Source organism: Catharus ustulatus, chromosome 25, assembly GCF_009819885.2.
Source record: "Catharus ustulatus isolate bCatUst1 chromosome 25, bCatUst1.pri.v2, whole genome shotgun sequence".
Taxonomy (NCBI): Eukaryota; Metazoa; Chordata; class Aves; order Passeriformes; family Turdidae; genus Catharus; species Catharus ustulatus.
In genome coordinates this window covers 2129742-2144421 of record NC_046245.1, presented here as the reverse complement: position 1 = coordinate 2144421, position 14680 = coordinate 2129742, and the positions used below count along the sequence as shown (strand labels likewise).

The window sequence follows — 14680 nt, the reverse complement described above, 5'->3', positions numbered from 1 at the left end:
CCTTGGAGATCCGAATTACATCCTCGGAGCTCCGAATTACATCCTTGGAGATCCGAATGGCATCCTCGGAGCTCCGAATTACATCCTTGGAGCTCCGCGCAGTGTTCCCAGAGCTCCGCTCGCTGTTCCTGGAGCTCCACAGAGACAGACGCGGCCTCGAATGGAGCAAGAACACTGCAGGGATCCTTCAGGATCTTTCCAACCCAAGTCATTCCATGATTCCATGACCCCAGCCTGCCCTGTCCCCTCTCACCCACATCTGCACACCCCTGGCACAGCCCGGGCTCCTCCAAGCCCTTCCCCAAACACAACTTTTAATGGGACAGCTGCTCCAGGCTGGAATTGCATCCCAAAACTTCCCACAGCCCTTCCAAAAACTGCCCGAGGTGAGAGGAGCCCAGGAGGAGGCAGTGCCAGTCCCGTGCCAGTCCCATGCCAGCCCTGTGCCAGTCCTGTGCCAGTCCTGTGCCAGTCCGTGCACCAGAGAGGAGCCAGGGCAGTCCCTTGGGAATTCATCCTCCTGAGCAGCCCCTGGCTGTGGCTCCTGCCGGAATCCCAAGGAATTGCAGGGAGAGCTTTGCTGTGGGGGCAGAGAAGGATCCCGGGTCTGGCTGCAGGGTTGGAGTTTCTTTTGGGAGAAAATCCAGTCAGGAATCAGAGAGACACAGGGACCTATCCCAGGTGGGACTCTCCTCTAGGATGGTTCCTGTCAGGAATCAGAGACACAGGGACCTATCCCAGGATGGTTCCAGTCAGGAATCAGAGGCACAGGGACCTGTTTGAGGTGGGATTCTCCTCCAGGACTCCAGTCAGGAATCCTACAGGCACAGGGACCTGTTCCATGTAGGATCCCCCTCCAAGATGGTTCCAGTCAGGAATCAGAGGCACAGGGCCCTGTCCCAGGTGGGATTCTCCTCCAGGACTCCAGTCAGGAATCTGACAGGCACAGGGACCTATACCAGGATGGTTCCAGTGAGGAATCCGACAGGCACAGGACCCTGTCCCAGGTTGGATTCTCCTCTAGGACGGTTCCAGTCAGGAATCAGAAGCACAGGACGTGTCCCAGGACAGCTCCACTCAGGAATCCGACAGGCACAGGACCTGTCCCAGGTGAGATCCCCCTTCAGGATGGTTCCACTCAGGAATCCAACAGACACAGGGACCTGTCCCAGGATGGTTCCAGTCAGGAATCAGAGGCACAGGGACCTGTCCCAGGTGGGATTCTCCTCCAGTGGGTTCGGATCAGGAATCTGACAGGCACAGGGCCCTGTTCGAGGCAGGATCCATCTCCAGGACAGTTCCAGTCAGGAATCAGAGGCACAGGACCTGTCCCAGGTTGAATTCTCCCCCAGGACAGTTCCAGTCAGGAATCAGCAGCACAGGACCTGTCCCAGGTGAGATCCCCCTTCAGGATGGTTCCACTCAGGAATCCAACAGACACAGGACCTGTCCCAGGTTGGATTCTCCTCCAGGACAGTTCCACTCAGGAATCAGAAGCACAGGACCTGTCCCAGGTTGGATTCTCCTCCAGGACGGTTCCACTCAGGAATCCGAGAGGCACAGCGCCTCCACGGCCGTGCTGAGCCCCTGGCTGACGCCGCCCACGGCCAGCAGACAATCCCGCAGGGCGATGCTGGAGCAGGCGCAGCGCGGGGTGGGCATGGGGGGGAGGCTCTCCCACTTGTTCTTGTCCGGGTGGAACGCCTCCGCCGACTCCAGCACGCTCGGCTGATTCCCTGCAAGCACAAAAGGAGGCGCTGGATGCTCGGGGAAGCACCGCGAGCATCTCCGGGTGCTCTGCCCCATCCCCTGCCGGGCTCTGCTATCCCGGCTCCCTCCCAGCAGGGTTGGGAAGGAGGAGGATTTGGTGGGAAGGATGAGGATTTGAAATAATAGATAAATAAATAAATAAATAAATAAATAAATAAATAAATAAATAAATAAATCCTGTATCACTTGGATGCAATAAACAGCATTTAAAATAATAAATTAATTCCTGTATCACTTGAATAAAATAAACAGAATTTAAAATAATAAATAAATAAATAAATAAATAACAATAAATCAATTCCTGTATCACTTGGATACAATAAACAGCATTTTAAAGAATAAATTAATTCCTGTATTACTTGGATACAATAAACAGAATTTAAAATAATAAATAAATAAATAACAATAAATCAATTCCTGTATCACTTGGATACAATAAACAGAATTTAAAATAACAAATAAATAAATAACAATAAATCAATTCCTGTATCGCTTGGATACAATAAACAGAATTTAAAATAATACATTAATTCTTATATCACTTGGCTACAATAAACAGAATTTTAAAGAATAAATTAATTCCTGTATCACTTGGATGCAATAAACAGAATTTTAAAGAATAAATTAATTCCTGTATCACTTGGATACAATAAACAGAATTTAAAATAATAAATTAGTTCATGTATTACTTGGATACAACAAACAGAATTTAAAATAATAAATAAATAATAATAAATTAATTCCTGTATCACTTGGATACAATAAACAGCATTTTAAATATAAACAAATTCCTGTATCATTTGGATACAATATATAGAATTTAAAATAATAAATTAATTCCTGTATCACTTGGGTACAACAAAGAGAATTTTCAAGAGCCAGTCTGAAGTTCTGCATCCCTCATTTCGGCTCTCACACACCAGGATTTGGATTGCTCCCATTTTTGGGATGACCAAAATTCCTTTTTCCCCTTTTTAGGGTTCCCAGAGCTCACCCAGGCCCCCGGCCACCACCACCCTGCCCCGCAGGACGCCGGCCACGAAGTCTGCGCGTCTCTTCTTCAGGAAACACGAGCGCTCTGTCCTCAGCCAGCCACCTGCCAGGGAGGGACAGCGGGGTTTGGGGGGTTTGTGGGACAGGACACCGGGGTTTGTGGGGTCTGTGGGGTCTGTGGGCTTTGTGGGACAGGACACCGGGGTTTGAACCCTTCCTGTGTCCCCAAATCCCGCCATGTCCCTCCAAGCCCTTCCCTGTGCCCCTAAACTCTTCTGAGTGTCCCCAACCTCTTCCCAGCCCTCCCAAATCCTTCCCTGTGTCCCCCAAGCCCTTCCCTGTGTCCCCAAACATTTCTCAGCGTCCCCAAATCCTGCCCTGTCCCCTCAAACCCTTCCCAGTGTCACCAAATCCTTCTGACTGTCCCCAAACCCTTCCCAGTGTCCCCAAGCCCTTCCCTGTCCCCCCAAACCCTTCCCAATGTCCTCAAGCCCTTCCCTGTGGGTCCCCAAACCCTTCCCAGTGTCCCCAAACCCTTCCCTGTCCCCCCAAACCCTTCCCAATGTCCCCAAACCCTTCCCTGTGTCCCCAACCCCTTCCCAGTGTCTCCAAACCCTTCCCAATGTCCCCAAACCCTCCCCTGTCACATCAACCCTTCCCAGTGTCCCCAAACCCTTCCCAATGTCCCCAACCCCTTCCCAGTGTCCCCAACCCCTTTCCCATGTCCCCAGACCCTTTCCTGTCCCCCCAAACCCTTCTCTGTCCCCCCCAAACCTTCCCCTGTCCCCCCAAACCCTTCTCAGTGTCCCCAGACCCTTCCCTGCCCCCCACAACCCTTCTGAGTGTCCCCAAACCCTCCCCTTTCCCCCCAAGCCCTTCCCAATGTCCTCAAACCCTTCCCAATATCCCCAAACCCTTCCCAGTGTCCCCAAACCCTTCTCAATGTCCCCAAACCCTTCCCTATCCCCTCAAACCCTTCCCAGTGTCCCCAAATCCTCCCCTGCCCCTCCAAACCCTTCTGAGTGTCCCCAAGCCCTTACCAATGTCCCCAAGCCCTTCCCAATGTCCCCAAACCCTTCCCAGTGTCCCCAAACCCTCCCCTATCCCCCAACCCCCCCCAAAGGGCCGGACCAGCTCCCACCTTGCTCCAGGTCGAACACATCCACGGTCCTCATGAACTTGGGCTGCCGGTAGAGCCGGCCCTGGCGCAGCCCCCCGAGGCTGAAGAGTTTCTCTCCGGCGGGCACGAAGCAGGAGAAGGCTCTCTTGCTGGGGATGTTGGGGAACCTGGCCCAGGAGCGCGTGTCCGTGTCGAACACCTCGAAGGCGCTGACGGCGTACTTGGACTGCCTTCCCCCTGGGGAGGACAGGGACAGCTCAGGGACAGCTCAGGGACAGGGCTGGGGACACTTGTGGGTGATGCAATTCCTCCAAAGCGCCCCTGGAACTTGCTATAATAGATAAGGTTTCCTGGATTCCTTAAGAATTTGGTCACTCTCTGACACCTTGGAAGATAATTGGTTAGAAATTAGTTTGTGTGATTGGTCAGTTCACCTTTAGAACTTCTCACTCAGATTGGATGCTGTTCTTTGTATAAACTTTTATTGGCTGTAGTTTCAATCCCCCTTGAACCCGTAAAGATGAGTGTCCCCTCTTTGTGTCTGGGGTTACAATACAGGATGTGATCAAAGGTGTCTGTTCTATCAGCATCTGCTGAGGGTGGGGCAGTGATCCTGATCTCTGTGGGAGATTTTCTGCTAATGGGGCATTCATGGAAACCAGGCAGGGCAGTGTTCTTTATCTCATGGGATATCTCCTGTTCATGGCCATGGTTTATAAACCAGCTGGGGCAGTGTTCTTTATCTCATGGGATATCTCCTGTTCATGACCATGGTTTATAAACCAGCTGGGGCAGTGTTCTTTATCTTTTCACAACCCATCCTTCCTCCAGGAAATATCTCCTGCTAATGGCCATTGAGTCCCACTGGAGAAGAAGGAGGAGAAGGAGAAGGAGAAGGAGAAGGAGAAGGAGAAGGAGAAGGAGAAGGAGAAGGAGAAGGAGAAGGAGAAGGAGAAGGAGAAGGAGAAGGAGAAGGAGAAGGAGAAGGAGAAGGAGAAGGAGAAGGAGAAGGAGAAGAGAAGGAGAAGGAGAAGAAGGAGAAGAAGGAGGAGGAGAAGAGGAGGAGGAGGCTGGGCTGGCCCTTACCCAGCACGTAGATCTTGGAGCCCCTCAGGATGGACGTGGCCGCGTAGCGGGGCGTGGGCATGGCAGCCAGGGACACCCAGATGTCCTTGAGCACGTCATAGTGCTGCAGGAAGTTGTGGGGCCGCAGGTCCGAGCCCATCCCGCCCGCTGCGTACACCCTGTAATCTGGAGAGGGAAAAAAACCCCAAAATCCCACAGAATTATTATAGGAAAGCAGTGGAAATCCATTCCTCCCCCCTGCAAAAAAAATCCCATAAAACTGAAATGGGAAAGCACCAGAAATTCTCCTCCCCTGCAAAAATCCATCCCCTCTTGCCAAAAAATCCTCTCTAGGAGCAGAATTTGCTGTAAACCTGAAGAAAGCTGGATCTGAGACCCCGAGCTCAGGTTTTGGAGCTCGGAGCTGTCCAAAACACCCCCAGGAGCAGCAGAGCCACCAGCCCAGGGCTCCAGGGCTGGTGACAAACCCGGGGGTGGCTCTGCCTGTGCTTCCAACCTCCTGTGGAGCATCTCGGCAGGGTGGGAGGTGACAAACGCACGAGGCCCAACTTCTGGAAGCACAGAAGATGTTTTGGAGATGAAAAAACCAACCCTGGCGCGTCGCCCAGATGAGATTTTGTGCACAGAATCAAAGTTGGGGAAAAAAAATTAAAACAAACTGGGCAACTCCCGGCTCCTCAATCCCAGCTCTCCAATCCCAGCCCAGGAGTTCCCAGCTCCTCAAACCCAGTCTGGGAGGTCCCAGCTCCTCAATCCCAGCCCAGGAGCTCCCAGATCCTCAATCCCAGTCCAGGAGCTCCCAGATCCTCAATCCCAGTCCAGGAGTTCCCAGCTCCTCAGTCCCAGTCTGGGAGCTCCCAGCTCCTCAATCCCAGTCCAGGAGTTCCCAGCTCCTCAAAACCAGTCCAGGAGTTCCCAGCTCCCCAGTCCCAGTCCAGGAGTTCCCAGCTCCTCAATCCCAGTCCAGGAGCCCCAGATCCCCAATCCCAGCTCCCAGCTCCCCAGTCCCAGCCTGGGAGGTCCCAGCTCCTCAATCCCAGTCTGAGAGTGATCCTGGGGACAGAGGGCTGGAAATGTCTTTGCTCCATCTCCTCTCTCCAAACATCATTTAGCAGATTACCTTAATTACGGAGAGAGAGCGAAGAGAGAGCTCATCAAGCTCATCAAACCCAACCAGCTCCCCCCCAAATCCAAACCCCCAATCCCACAGAGGCGCTGGCAGCTCCCTCCTTGCCTTTGGCCGTGACTGAGATGCCCATGGCAGCCTCTCTGAGCGAGCTGCGCTTCCTCCAGCGCCCCTCGTCCGTGTTGTACATCTCCACCACCTTCAGCGGCTGCTGGTTGCCCCCAACGCCTCCAATCACCATGATCCTCTTGCCCAGCACGGCCACGGCCACGCCAGCCCTGGCTGTGGGCATGGGGGGCAGCGCTGCCCACTGGTCGGCCTCGGGGCTGTAAACCTCGAAGGAATCCACGGGGACGCCGTTGTCATCGCAGCCGCCCACGGCGAACACCTGCCCGGCCGCCTCCACCAGCGTGGAGTAAACCCTGCGGCTGGGCAGCGGCGCCAGGGATTTCCACTGGAACTCTTTGGTGCTGGGCAGCTCCATGGTGAAAGGGATTCTGGTGGGGAAATTGGATTTGGGGGTTGTTGAGGGTGGAGAAGTTCGGGATTGGCAAAGCTGTGTGTGATTGTTGCGCTGAGCGCTCAGCGCTGCTTTCAGGAATTGTTTGGATGTGTCTGAAGGTCCCTGGGCAGCCCCTGCCAGCCCTTCCCAGGAGCAAATTCCTGCTAAAATCCAGCCTGAGTTCCCCTGGCCCAGCCTGAGGCCGTTCCCTCTCCTCCTGTCCCTGTTCCCTGGGATGAGATCCCAAATCCCCCCCGGCTGCCCCCTCCTGTCAGGGAGTTGTGCAGAGCCACAAATTCCCCCTGACCCTCCTTTGCTGCAGCCTGAGGCCCTTCCCCTTCCCCTCAGGACTCTCCAAACCCTTCCCCAGCTCCCTCAGGACCCTCCAAACCCTTCCCCTCAGCATCCTCCAAACCCTTCCCCATTTCCTTCAGGATTCTCCAAACCCTTCCCCTTCCCCGCAGGACCCTCCAAACCCTTCACTTTCCTCTCAGGATTCCCCAAACCCTTCCCAGGTCCTTCAGGATCCTCCAAACCCTTTCCCATCTCCATTCCCTTCCCTGGACTCTCTCCACCCCAAAATTTCCCTCCAGAACAGGACACAGGGACTGAGGCTCCTCCCGAGTGTGAGGGGACAATCCCTGCCCTGCTCCTGCTGCTCCAGGAGAGGTGAAAATTAAAAATCCCAGAGCTTTGACTCTTCCCAGCCCCTTCTCCATCTCCATGCCCTTCCCTGGACTCGCTCCACCTCTAAAATGTCCTTCCAGAACTGAGGGGAAATCCCAGAGAGCAAAGCCAGGGGCAGAGGTGCCCTCCCAGTGCCACCTGTCCCCGGTGTCACCTCCACCCCCGGTGACACCGCCCGTACCTGTCAGCGCCTCCCCATCCGCGCTGCGGCTCCGGAGCCGCCTCAGCAGCTCACGCAGACACCGGGCCTGAAAACAAAACACAACAAAAAGAGGTGGAAAATAAATAAAAAAAAAAAAAATCCAAAAATAAACCCCCCAAACCGGGAGAGAATGTTGGAGCCGGTTTGTTGTGCTGCCTCCCCAGCTCCCCGCCCCCCCGGTGACATTCAGACATTCAAACCGGGCTCTGCTCTGTTTTTCTGCCTCCTGGGGAAGTTTTCCTGCTGGATTTCTCCTCCCAATGCTCCTCACACCCCGACCCTGAGCGATGCCAGTCCCCAGTTCCCAAATCCCAGCCCCGGGAGCCCCCAGCTCCCAAATCCCAGCCCGGGAGCCCCCAGCTCCCAAATCCCAGCCCGGGGGAAGAGGGCTGGAAAGGTCTTTGCTCCATCTCCTCTCTCCGAATGTCATTAATTATCATAATTAGGGAGAGAGGACGAAGGGAAAGGGACAAAAGCGACCCGAGCATCCCCACCTCGGTGCTGCCAAAATTTCCTGCTGTCCTTGCAGCCGCTCCCGGCGCTGCTGCCTGCTCTGACTTTTGGGACGCGGCTCTGAAGGGCAGAGCCAGCCCCGGCCAAAAAAATCCCAAAAAAGGCTCGATGCTGGCTGGGCTGGGCTGGGACAGCGGCATTGCCTCATCTGTGCGGGCTCCTGAGGGATGCTGAGGTCCCACCGAGCAGGGAGGAGCTCCCCGGGGGCTGGAGCAGGGAATCAATCCTGAATCCATGTCCCTGATCACTGAATCCATGTCCCTGAATCTCAAATCTATGTCCCTGACCCCCAAATCCATGTCCCTGCTTCCCAAATCCATGTCCCTGATCCCCGAATCCACATCCCTGATCACTGAATCCATGTCCCTGATCACTGAATCCGTGTCCCTGATCCTCAAATCCATGTCCCTGAATCCCAAATCTATGTCCCTGATCCCTGAATCTATGTCCCTGAATTCCAAATCCACATCCCTGACCTCCAGATCCCTGCCCCTGACCCCTAAATCCACATCCCTGACCCCCAAATCCATGTCCCTGACCACCGAATCCATGTCCCTGAATCCCAAATCCCTGTCCCTGATCCCTGAATCCACATCCCTGAATCCCAAACCCCTGTCCATGCTTTTCAAATCCACATCCCTTAGTCCCAAATCAATCCTTTCCTCCCAAATCCATGTCCCTGACCCCAAATTCATGTCCCTGAATCTCAAATCCATGTCCCTGATCCCTGAATCCATGTCCCCTTCCCCCAAATCCATCTCCCTGAATCCCAAATCCATGTTCCTGAATTCCAAATCCCTGTCACTGACCCCCAGATCCATGTCCCTGACCCCTGAATCCATGTCCCTGAATCTCAAATCCATGTCCCCGATCCCCAAATCCACATCCTGACCCCCAAATCCATGTCCCTGAATCCCAAATCCACGTCCCTGCTTCACAAATCCCTGTCCATGCTATTCAAATCCACATCCCTTAGTCCCAAATCAATCCTTCCCCCTCAAATCCCTGTCCCTGACCCCGGAATCCACATCCCTGACCCCCAAATCCATCTCCCTGGATCCCAGATCCCTGTCCCTGCTTCACAAATCCCTGTCCCTCAGATCCCTGTTCTTGTCTCCAAAATCCCTGTCCTTGCTTCCCAAATCCACGTCCCTGATCCCTGAATCCATGTTGCTTGTTCCCAAATCCAAATGCCTGAATCCCAAATCCAAATCCCTGTCTCCTGACCCCACCCGTTCCTGTGGTTCTGTCCCATCCAATGTCCCCAAACACGAATCCATCGCCCAGCTGGGACACTCCTTGGGTTTTCCAGGGGGATTTTCTTCCTTTTCCCCCCCAAAAAAAACCCAGATCGGGCTGGAGCAGAGAGGGGGGATCAGAATTCCCTGCCCCAGGAATTCCGCCATCCCGGAGCTGCCAGGTCTGAGCAGCCGCAGGCGTCGCTTAGCAACAGCCACCTGCAGCCATTGTCACCTCCCGGCTGTCACCTCCCGGCTGTGTCACCTCCCGGCTGTGTCACCTCCCGCCTGTGTCACCTCCCGGAGCAGCGAGCGGGATCCCGCTGGAAGGGGTTCGGACCAGAATGGGAATTTCCTGAGGTTTGGCCTCAAAATTCCTGCTGGTTGTGGCCCTCGCGGACAGAGGTGGCTCTGGGGACACAGCCAGGGGTAGCAGAGCATTCCTGATGAGCTGAAATTCCTGATAATCAGAATTCCTGATGAGCACGGAATTCCTGCTGAACAGAATTCCTGCTGAACAGAATTCTTGCTGAATATGGAATTCCTGATAAACAGAATTCCTGCTGGACAGAATTCCTGATAAACAGAATTCCTGATAAGCAGAATTCCTGCTGAATATGGAATTCCTGCTGAACAGAATTCCTGCTGAACATGGAATTCCTGCTGAACAGAATTCCTGCTGAATATGGAATTCCTGCTGAACAGAATTCCTGCTGAATAGAATTCTTGCTGAATATGGAATTCCTGATAAACAGAATTCCTGCTGGACAGAATTCCTGATAAATGGAATTCCTGCTGAACAGAATTCCTGTTAAACACAGAATTCCTTCTGAACAGAATTCCTGATAAACAGAATTCCTGTTGAACAGAATTCCCGATAAACACAGAATTCCTGTTAAACGCTTAATTCCTGCTGAACACGAGGTTCCTGCCATCCCAGGATCCCTGCAAACCCCAGAGCCATCCCAAAGGGAAATTTCCACGGTCCCGTTTGTTCCTGCAGCTCCTCTAAGGGTGGGAATTGGGGGAGGGTGACAGGAAACATCCCTGGAAATGTTCAAGGCCAGGTTGGGAGAGTGGGAGGTTTCCAGGGTGAGCATTTCAAGGTCCTTCCAACCCAAATGATCCTGGGATTTTATGATTCTATAAAGAAAATTAAAAGCATCGCTGAAAGACGTCTGGGATCCATGAAAATCCCAACCAGTCCCAGCAGGGCTGTTTATTTTTATTTATCTTCCCGAATAAATTTTCAGGAGGGCACAAAACATCATTTATTGCAATAAATAAATTGGGAAATCCTGCTTGGATCTCCCCCAGCAGCAGCACCTGGCCCATCCACAATTCCCAGAAATTCCCGGCTCCGCGTGGGCGCAGCACAAAGGAACACAAAGCCACGATAAAAAGCAGCAGCAGCACAACAAGCAGCAGCAACACCCTGCCAGAATCCAGGGAAAAAGGACGGAGAGCCCAGCCCCCGCTGCTGCTGTGCCCTCCCTGAGCAGCATCCTGGGATTTGTGCCCTGGCAGCTCCGGGATTCTGCTCCCACCAATGATTGATTTCCTTTCCAGGTGAATTTTCGTGGGCAAATCCAGCCTGGGATGGAAAATCAGCAAAGCAGAGCCAGCTCCTGTTTCCAGGGGTTTGATGGATTTGTGTCCAGACATTCCTGACCTCTGTTCCTTCAGATCCAAAGTGTTGGGATGAGACACAACCAGCAGCAGAACCTGCCTGGGCCAGGCGAGTTCTCCGTCCAAAACTCAGGAATTATTGCCTAAAATGGCCCAAAAATTCCTTTTCAACAATGCCAGCATTGAGAGTGCTCGGAGAAGGGTGAGGATTTCCCCGGGCACGGGAACAGAGGAGCAAAGAGCTGGAATTCGGCTGGAATGTAAAGAGCTGGAATTCGGCTGGAATGTAAAGACAAAGATGGGAATTCGGCTGGAATGCAAAGAGATGGAATTTAACTGGAATGCAAAGAGCTGGAATTCGGCTGGAATGTAAAGACAAAGACGGGAATTCGGCTGGAATGCAAAGAGATAGAATTTGGCTGGAATTCAGAGCTGGGAATTGGGTTGGAATGTGAAGAGATGGGAATTTAGCTGGAATGTAAAGACAAAGATGGGAATTCGGCTGGAATGTATAGAGCTGGAATTCGACTGGAATTCAAAGAGATGGAATTGGGCTGGAATGTAAAGACAAAGCTGGGAAATTCGGCTGGAATGCAAAGAAAGAGTTGGAATTTGGTTGGAATGTAAAGACAAAGCTGGGAAATTCGGCTGGAATGCAGAGAGTTGGAATTCAACTGGCATGCAAAGAGCTGGAATTGGGTTGGAATGTAAAGAAAGAACTGGAATGCAAAGATCTGGGAATTCGGCTGGAATGCAAAGCCCTGCCCGAGTTCAGCTGCCTTGGCACACAAAGAATCTTCTCCTCTCCCCTCCTGTGCTATTTAAAGGAAATCAAGGTCAGGCGCACACGTAGAATTCCTGAATTCCACACCTTCGCCTCCGGCTCTCCAAAAATCACCGGGATTTCACCGGGAAGCGACTCCCGGTGCTGGGAGCCGAGTCCTGCGGCCGCATTCCCCTCCCGGGCTCAGGGAATTAACATTTCATCACTAATTGACATTTGAAATCCAAAGGAAAGGAAATTGCTTTTCCATTAGCGGAGATGGGGCCGCTCCCTGCAGGATAAAATCCCTGGATTTAAGAAATCCTCCAGGGTTTTTTCCAAGTGGATTTGGGCAGGGGGACCCTCGGAGAGGGGGTCAGGGCTCCAGGGGGGGAACAGCGGGATCTCTCCCTGGATATTCCCTCCAAGGAAAACCCATCCCGCATTTTGGGGAGCTCCTGGATTCGCGGCGTTTATGGATCTGCAATAATTTGGGATTTATCAGAGCCCGGCGGGTGGGATTCATGGGATTCATGGAATTCATGGAATTCATGGAATTCATGAGATGGACAGGGGGAGATGTCAGAGCTCGGCAGCTCCTTTCCCTTCCCTTCCCATCTCTCTTCTCTCCAGAATTTGGAAGTTTTGCAGCTCCACGGTGGAAATTCCAAGCGCAATCCCCTCCTGTTTGGGGATGGGACAGACCCGGGGTGATCCTCAGAGTCCCCAAAATCCCATCTGCCAACACCAGGAACAGGGCAAACACCGCAGAGGGACGGGGAAATCCATGGGGGAAACTTCGGGGGAAAAAAAATTCCTCCTGTCCCCCGTGTCCCGAGGAAAAGGGGGCTGGGAACAGCTCGGTTCTGGTGCTTTTGTCCCCACCGCAGCAGCTGGGAATGAAAGGAACCGGCTCGGAATTGTCAGCCGGGAATTCCTGACCTTCCCTCGCCATAGTAACAACCACCCGGAAAATAACAACAACAACAACAAAACCCCGCCGGTTCCTGCCTCTGCCTGGAAAAAAAAAAAAAAAAAAAAACACGAAAAGAGGGAAAAGCTTTGGAATTAGAGGAGATTTCGTTGTGGCGAGCAGAGGAAAAGCAGCAGCGCGTTTTGTGCCCCCCGATCCCGAGCATCCTTCGGGATGCAGGAGGGGCTGGGGCCGCTCCAGCCTCACCCCTTCCCCCATCCCGATCCCTCGGGATCCTCTCCAGCCTCCTCCTGCCAGCTGCGATCTCCTGATGGAGGGGAGAGGGGGTGTGGAAGGAAATAATCCCCAGTAGGAGGATGGCACAGCTCCGGGGTAGGGATGAAAGCTGCTTCGTTTTTTGAAAGAGGGGAAAGAACCCAAATCAGCCTTTTTTTAAAAAAAAAATCATGAGTGGGCTGAAAAATCAGCAGAGCAAGGTGAGGTTTGCAGAGTTTAGCTCGGCAGTTTTAATTTAATTTATTTTAATGTAATATAATATAATTTTATTTAATTTAAGAGCAAGCAAGGACCCCTCAAGAGCAAAGGGTCTCCATTCCCCACCCAGCTCCCACCAGAATCCCAAATCCTTCCCCTCGTCCCCAAAAGCTCCCCGTGCCCCAGCAGCTCCTCTCCTGCACGGCAGAAACACAAAAATGCTTTTCCGAGCCCTGCAGCCTCTCAGGCTGCGTTTCCAGAGCTCCTTCTCCTCTTTATTTGGGTTGCGGAGGGAAGGGGAAGAGCTCAGATCGCGGCTGGGGGAGGTCACAGCGAGCTCATCCCTGCTGGGCCTGGCCCGGGAGAAAGGCTGGGAGATGGGATTGGGGATGCTGGGAGGAGAAAAGCTGAAAATAGGGGATTTGGGGAGGAAAAAATACGGGAAAATCCCATTGTTTGCCATAAAAAGTAAAGGAAAAAAAAATCATCTTTCTCCACCCGATTTTTAGGAGGGAAGCGCGAACTCGGAGCTTTGTGGCTGTTCCTGAAAAGCCTGGGAGGACACGGGGTCCCGAAACATCCCCCCCAAATAACAACGAGGAATTCCCTCCTTCCCTCCTCCCTTTTCCAGGATTTCTCGGGAATACTCACAGCCCGGAGCCGCCTCGCCAGGTGGAGCACGGCTGGAAACGCTCCGGATTTTCCCAAACCCTGCGAGCATCCTTTTCCTCCCACTCCCCGCCGGGGCTGGGAATCGCTGCGTGGGAAGAGGAGGGAAAATAAAAAATAAAATCCGCTTAAATCCAGCTTTAGGCGCTGCTGGAAGATGTAGGACACTCGGGGCGGGGAGGGTTTCCCCAGCTGGGCTCCTCCTCGGGGTTGTGCGTGCGAATTCCCGGCGTTCCCGATCCCGGAGTTTTTTATGGTTCCCCACGGGAGGTTCTGGAACCGCGGCGCTCCCCGAGAAATCCCCCAAGGAGGGGGAAATTGGGGAAAGGAGGAGATGGGAGGAGGTAAAACTGTCCGGGAAGGGATGGGGGGATCCGGGTGGATCCCGGGAATCGGAGAGGGGAGAGCCCGTCCCGTGGATGTCACCCCAAATCGGGGAGAACGCGCGCGGCCAGGGCGGCTGGGGCAGCAGATCCCCAAAATTCTGCTCGGGCATCCCACAAGGAGCCCAGTGGGAATTGATTCCCAAAATTTTCCACTCCTGCATCCCACAGGGAACTGGGAGTAGCGGGATTTGGGACCCGTTGGAGCCGATTCCCAAAATTCTGCTGTGTCCCACAAGGAGCCCAGAGCAGCGGGATTTGGGACCCACTGGAGCCAATTCCCAAAATTTTCCACTCCTGAATCCTACAAAGAACTGGGAACAGAGGGATTTTGGAGCCTTTGGAGCAGATTTCCAAAATTCTGCTCTCACATCCCACAAGGAGCTCGGAGGAACAGGATGTTGGACCCTTTGAAACCAATTTCCAAATTTTTCCACTCCTGAATCCCACAAGGAGCTTGGAAGACCCAGATTTTGGACCCATTGGAGCAGATTCCCAAAATTCTGTTCCTGCATCCTATAAGGAGCCCAGAGGAACATGATGTTGGACCTTTTGGAGTCAATTCCCAAAATTTTCCACTCCTAAATCCAA

At 53.1% G+C, this 14680-nt stretch overlaps 1 protein-coding gene across 2 annotated transcripts; it reads right to left on the bottom strand.

Moving 5' to 3' along the window:
• Window positions 1-297: 297 nt before the first annotated feature.
• KLHDC8A (kelch domain containing 8A) lies at window positions 298-14033 on the bottom strand. Of its 2 annotated transcripts, XM_033080255.2 has the most exons (9): window positions 13689-14033; window positions 7466-7532; window positions 6204-6592; window positions 4970-5134; window positions 3905-4120; window positions 2765-2866; window positions 1447-1736; window positions 733-1101; window positions 298-672 (listed from the first exon to the last, which is right to left on the bottom strand). In XM_033080255.2, exons 3-7 carry the CDS (start codon window positions 6577-6579, stop codon window positions 1543-1545), a joined length of 1053 nt encoding a protein of 350 aa, XP_032936146.1. In that variant the 5' UTR covers window positions 6580-6592; window positions 7466-7532; window positions 13689-14033; the 3' UTR covers window positions 298-672; window positions 733-1101; window positions 1447-1542. The 2 variants fall into 2 exon arrangements, with proteins under 2 accessions (XP_032936146.1, XP_032936147.1); XM_033080256.2 differs by lacking the exons at window positions 298-672; window positions 13689-14033 and adding an exon at window positions 7981-8790 and having other exon boundaries at window positions 715-1101.
• Between the last annotated feature and the right edge of the window lie 647 nt (window positions 14034-14680).

Bases quoted from the DNA above. Each gene is read 5' to 3' on its own strand.
- KLHDC8A (XM_033080255.2), bottom strand. From the start codon at position 6,579: ATGGAGCTGCCCAGCACCAAAGAGTTCCAGTGGAAATCCCTGGCGCCG. The intron at 5,135-6,203 runs GCAAGGAGGGAG...TTCCCTCTCCAG, and splicing joins CATCTCAGTCACGGCCAAAG to ATTACAGGGTGTACGCAGCG. The intron at 1,737-2,764 runs GTGAGCTCTGGG...TTGTGCTTGCAG, and splicing joins GGTGGTGGCCGGGGGCCTGG to GGAATCAGCCGAGCGTGCTG.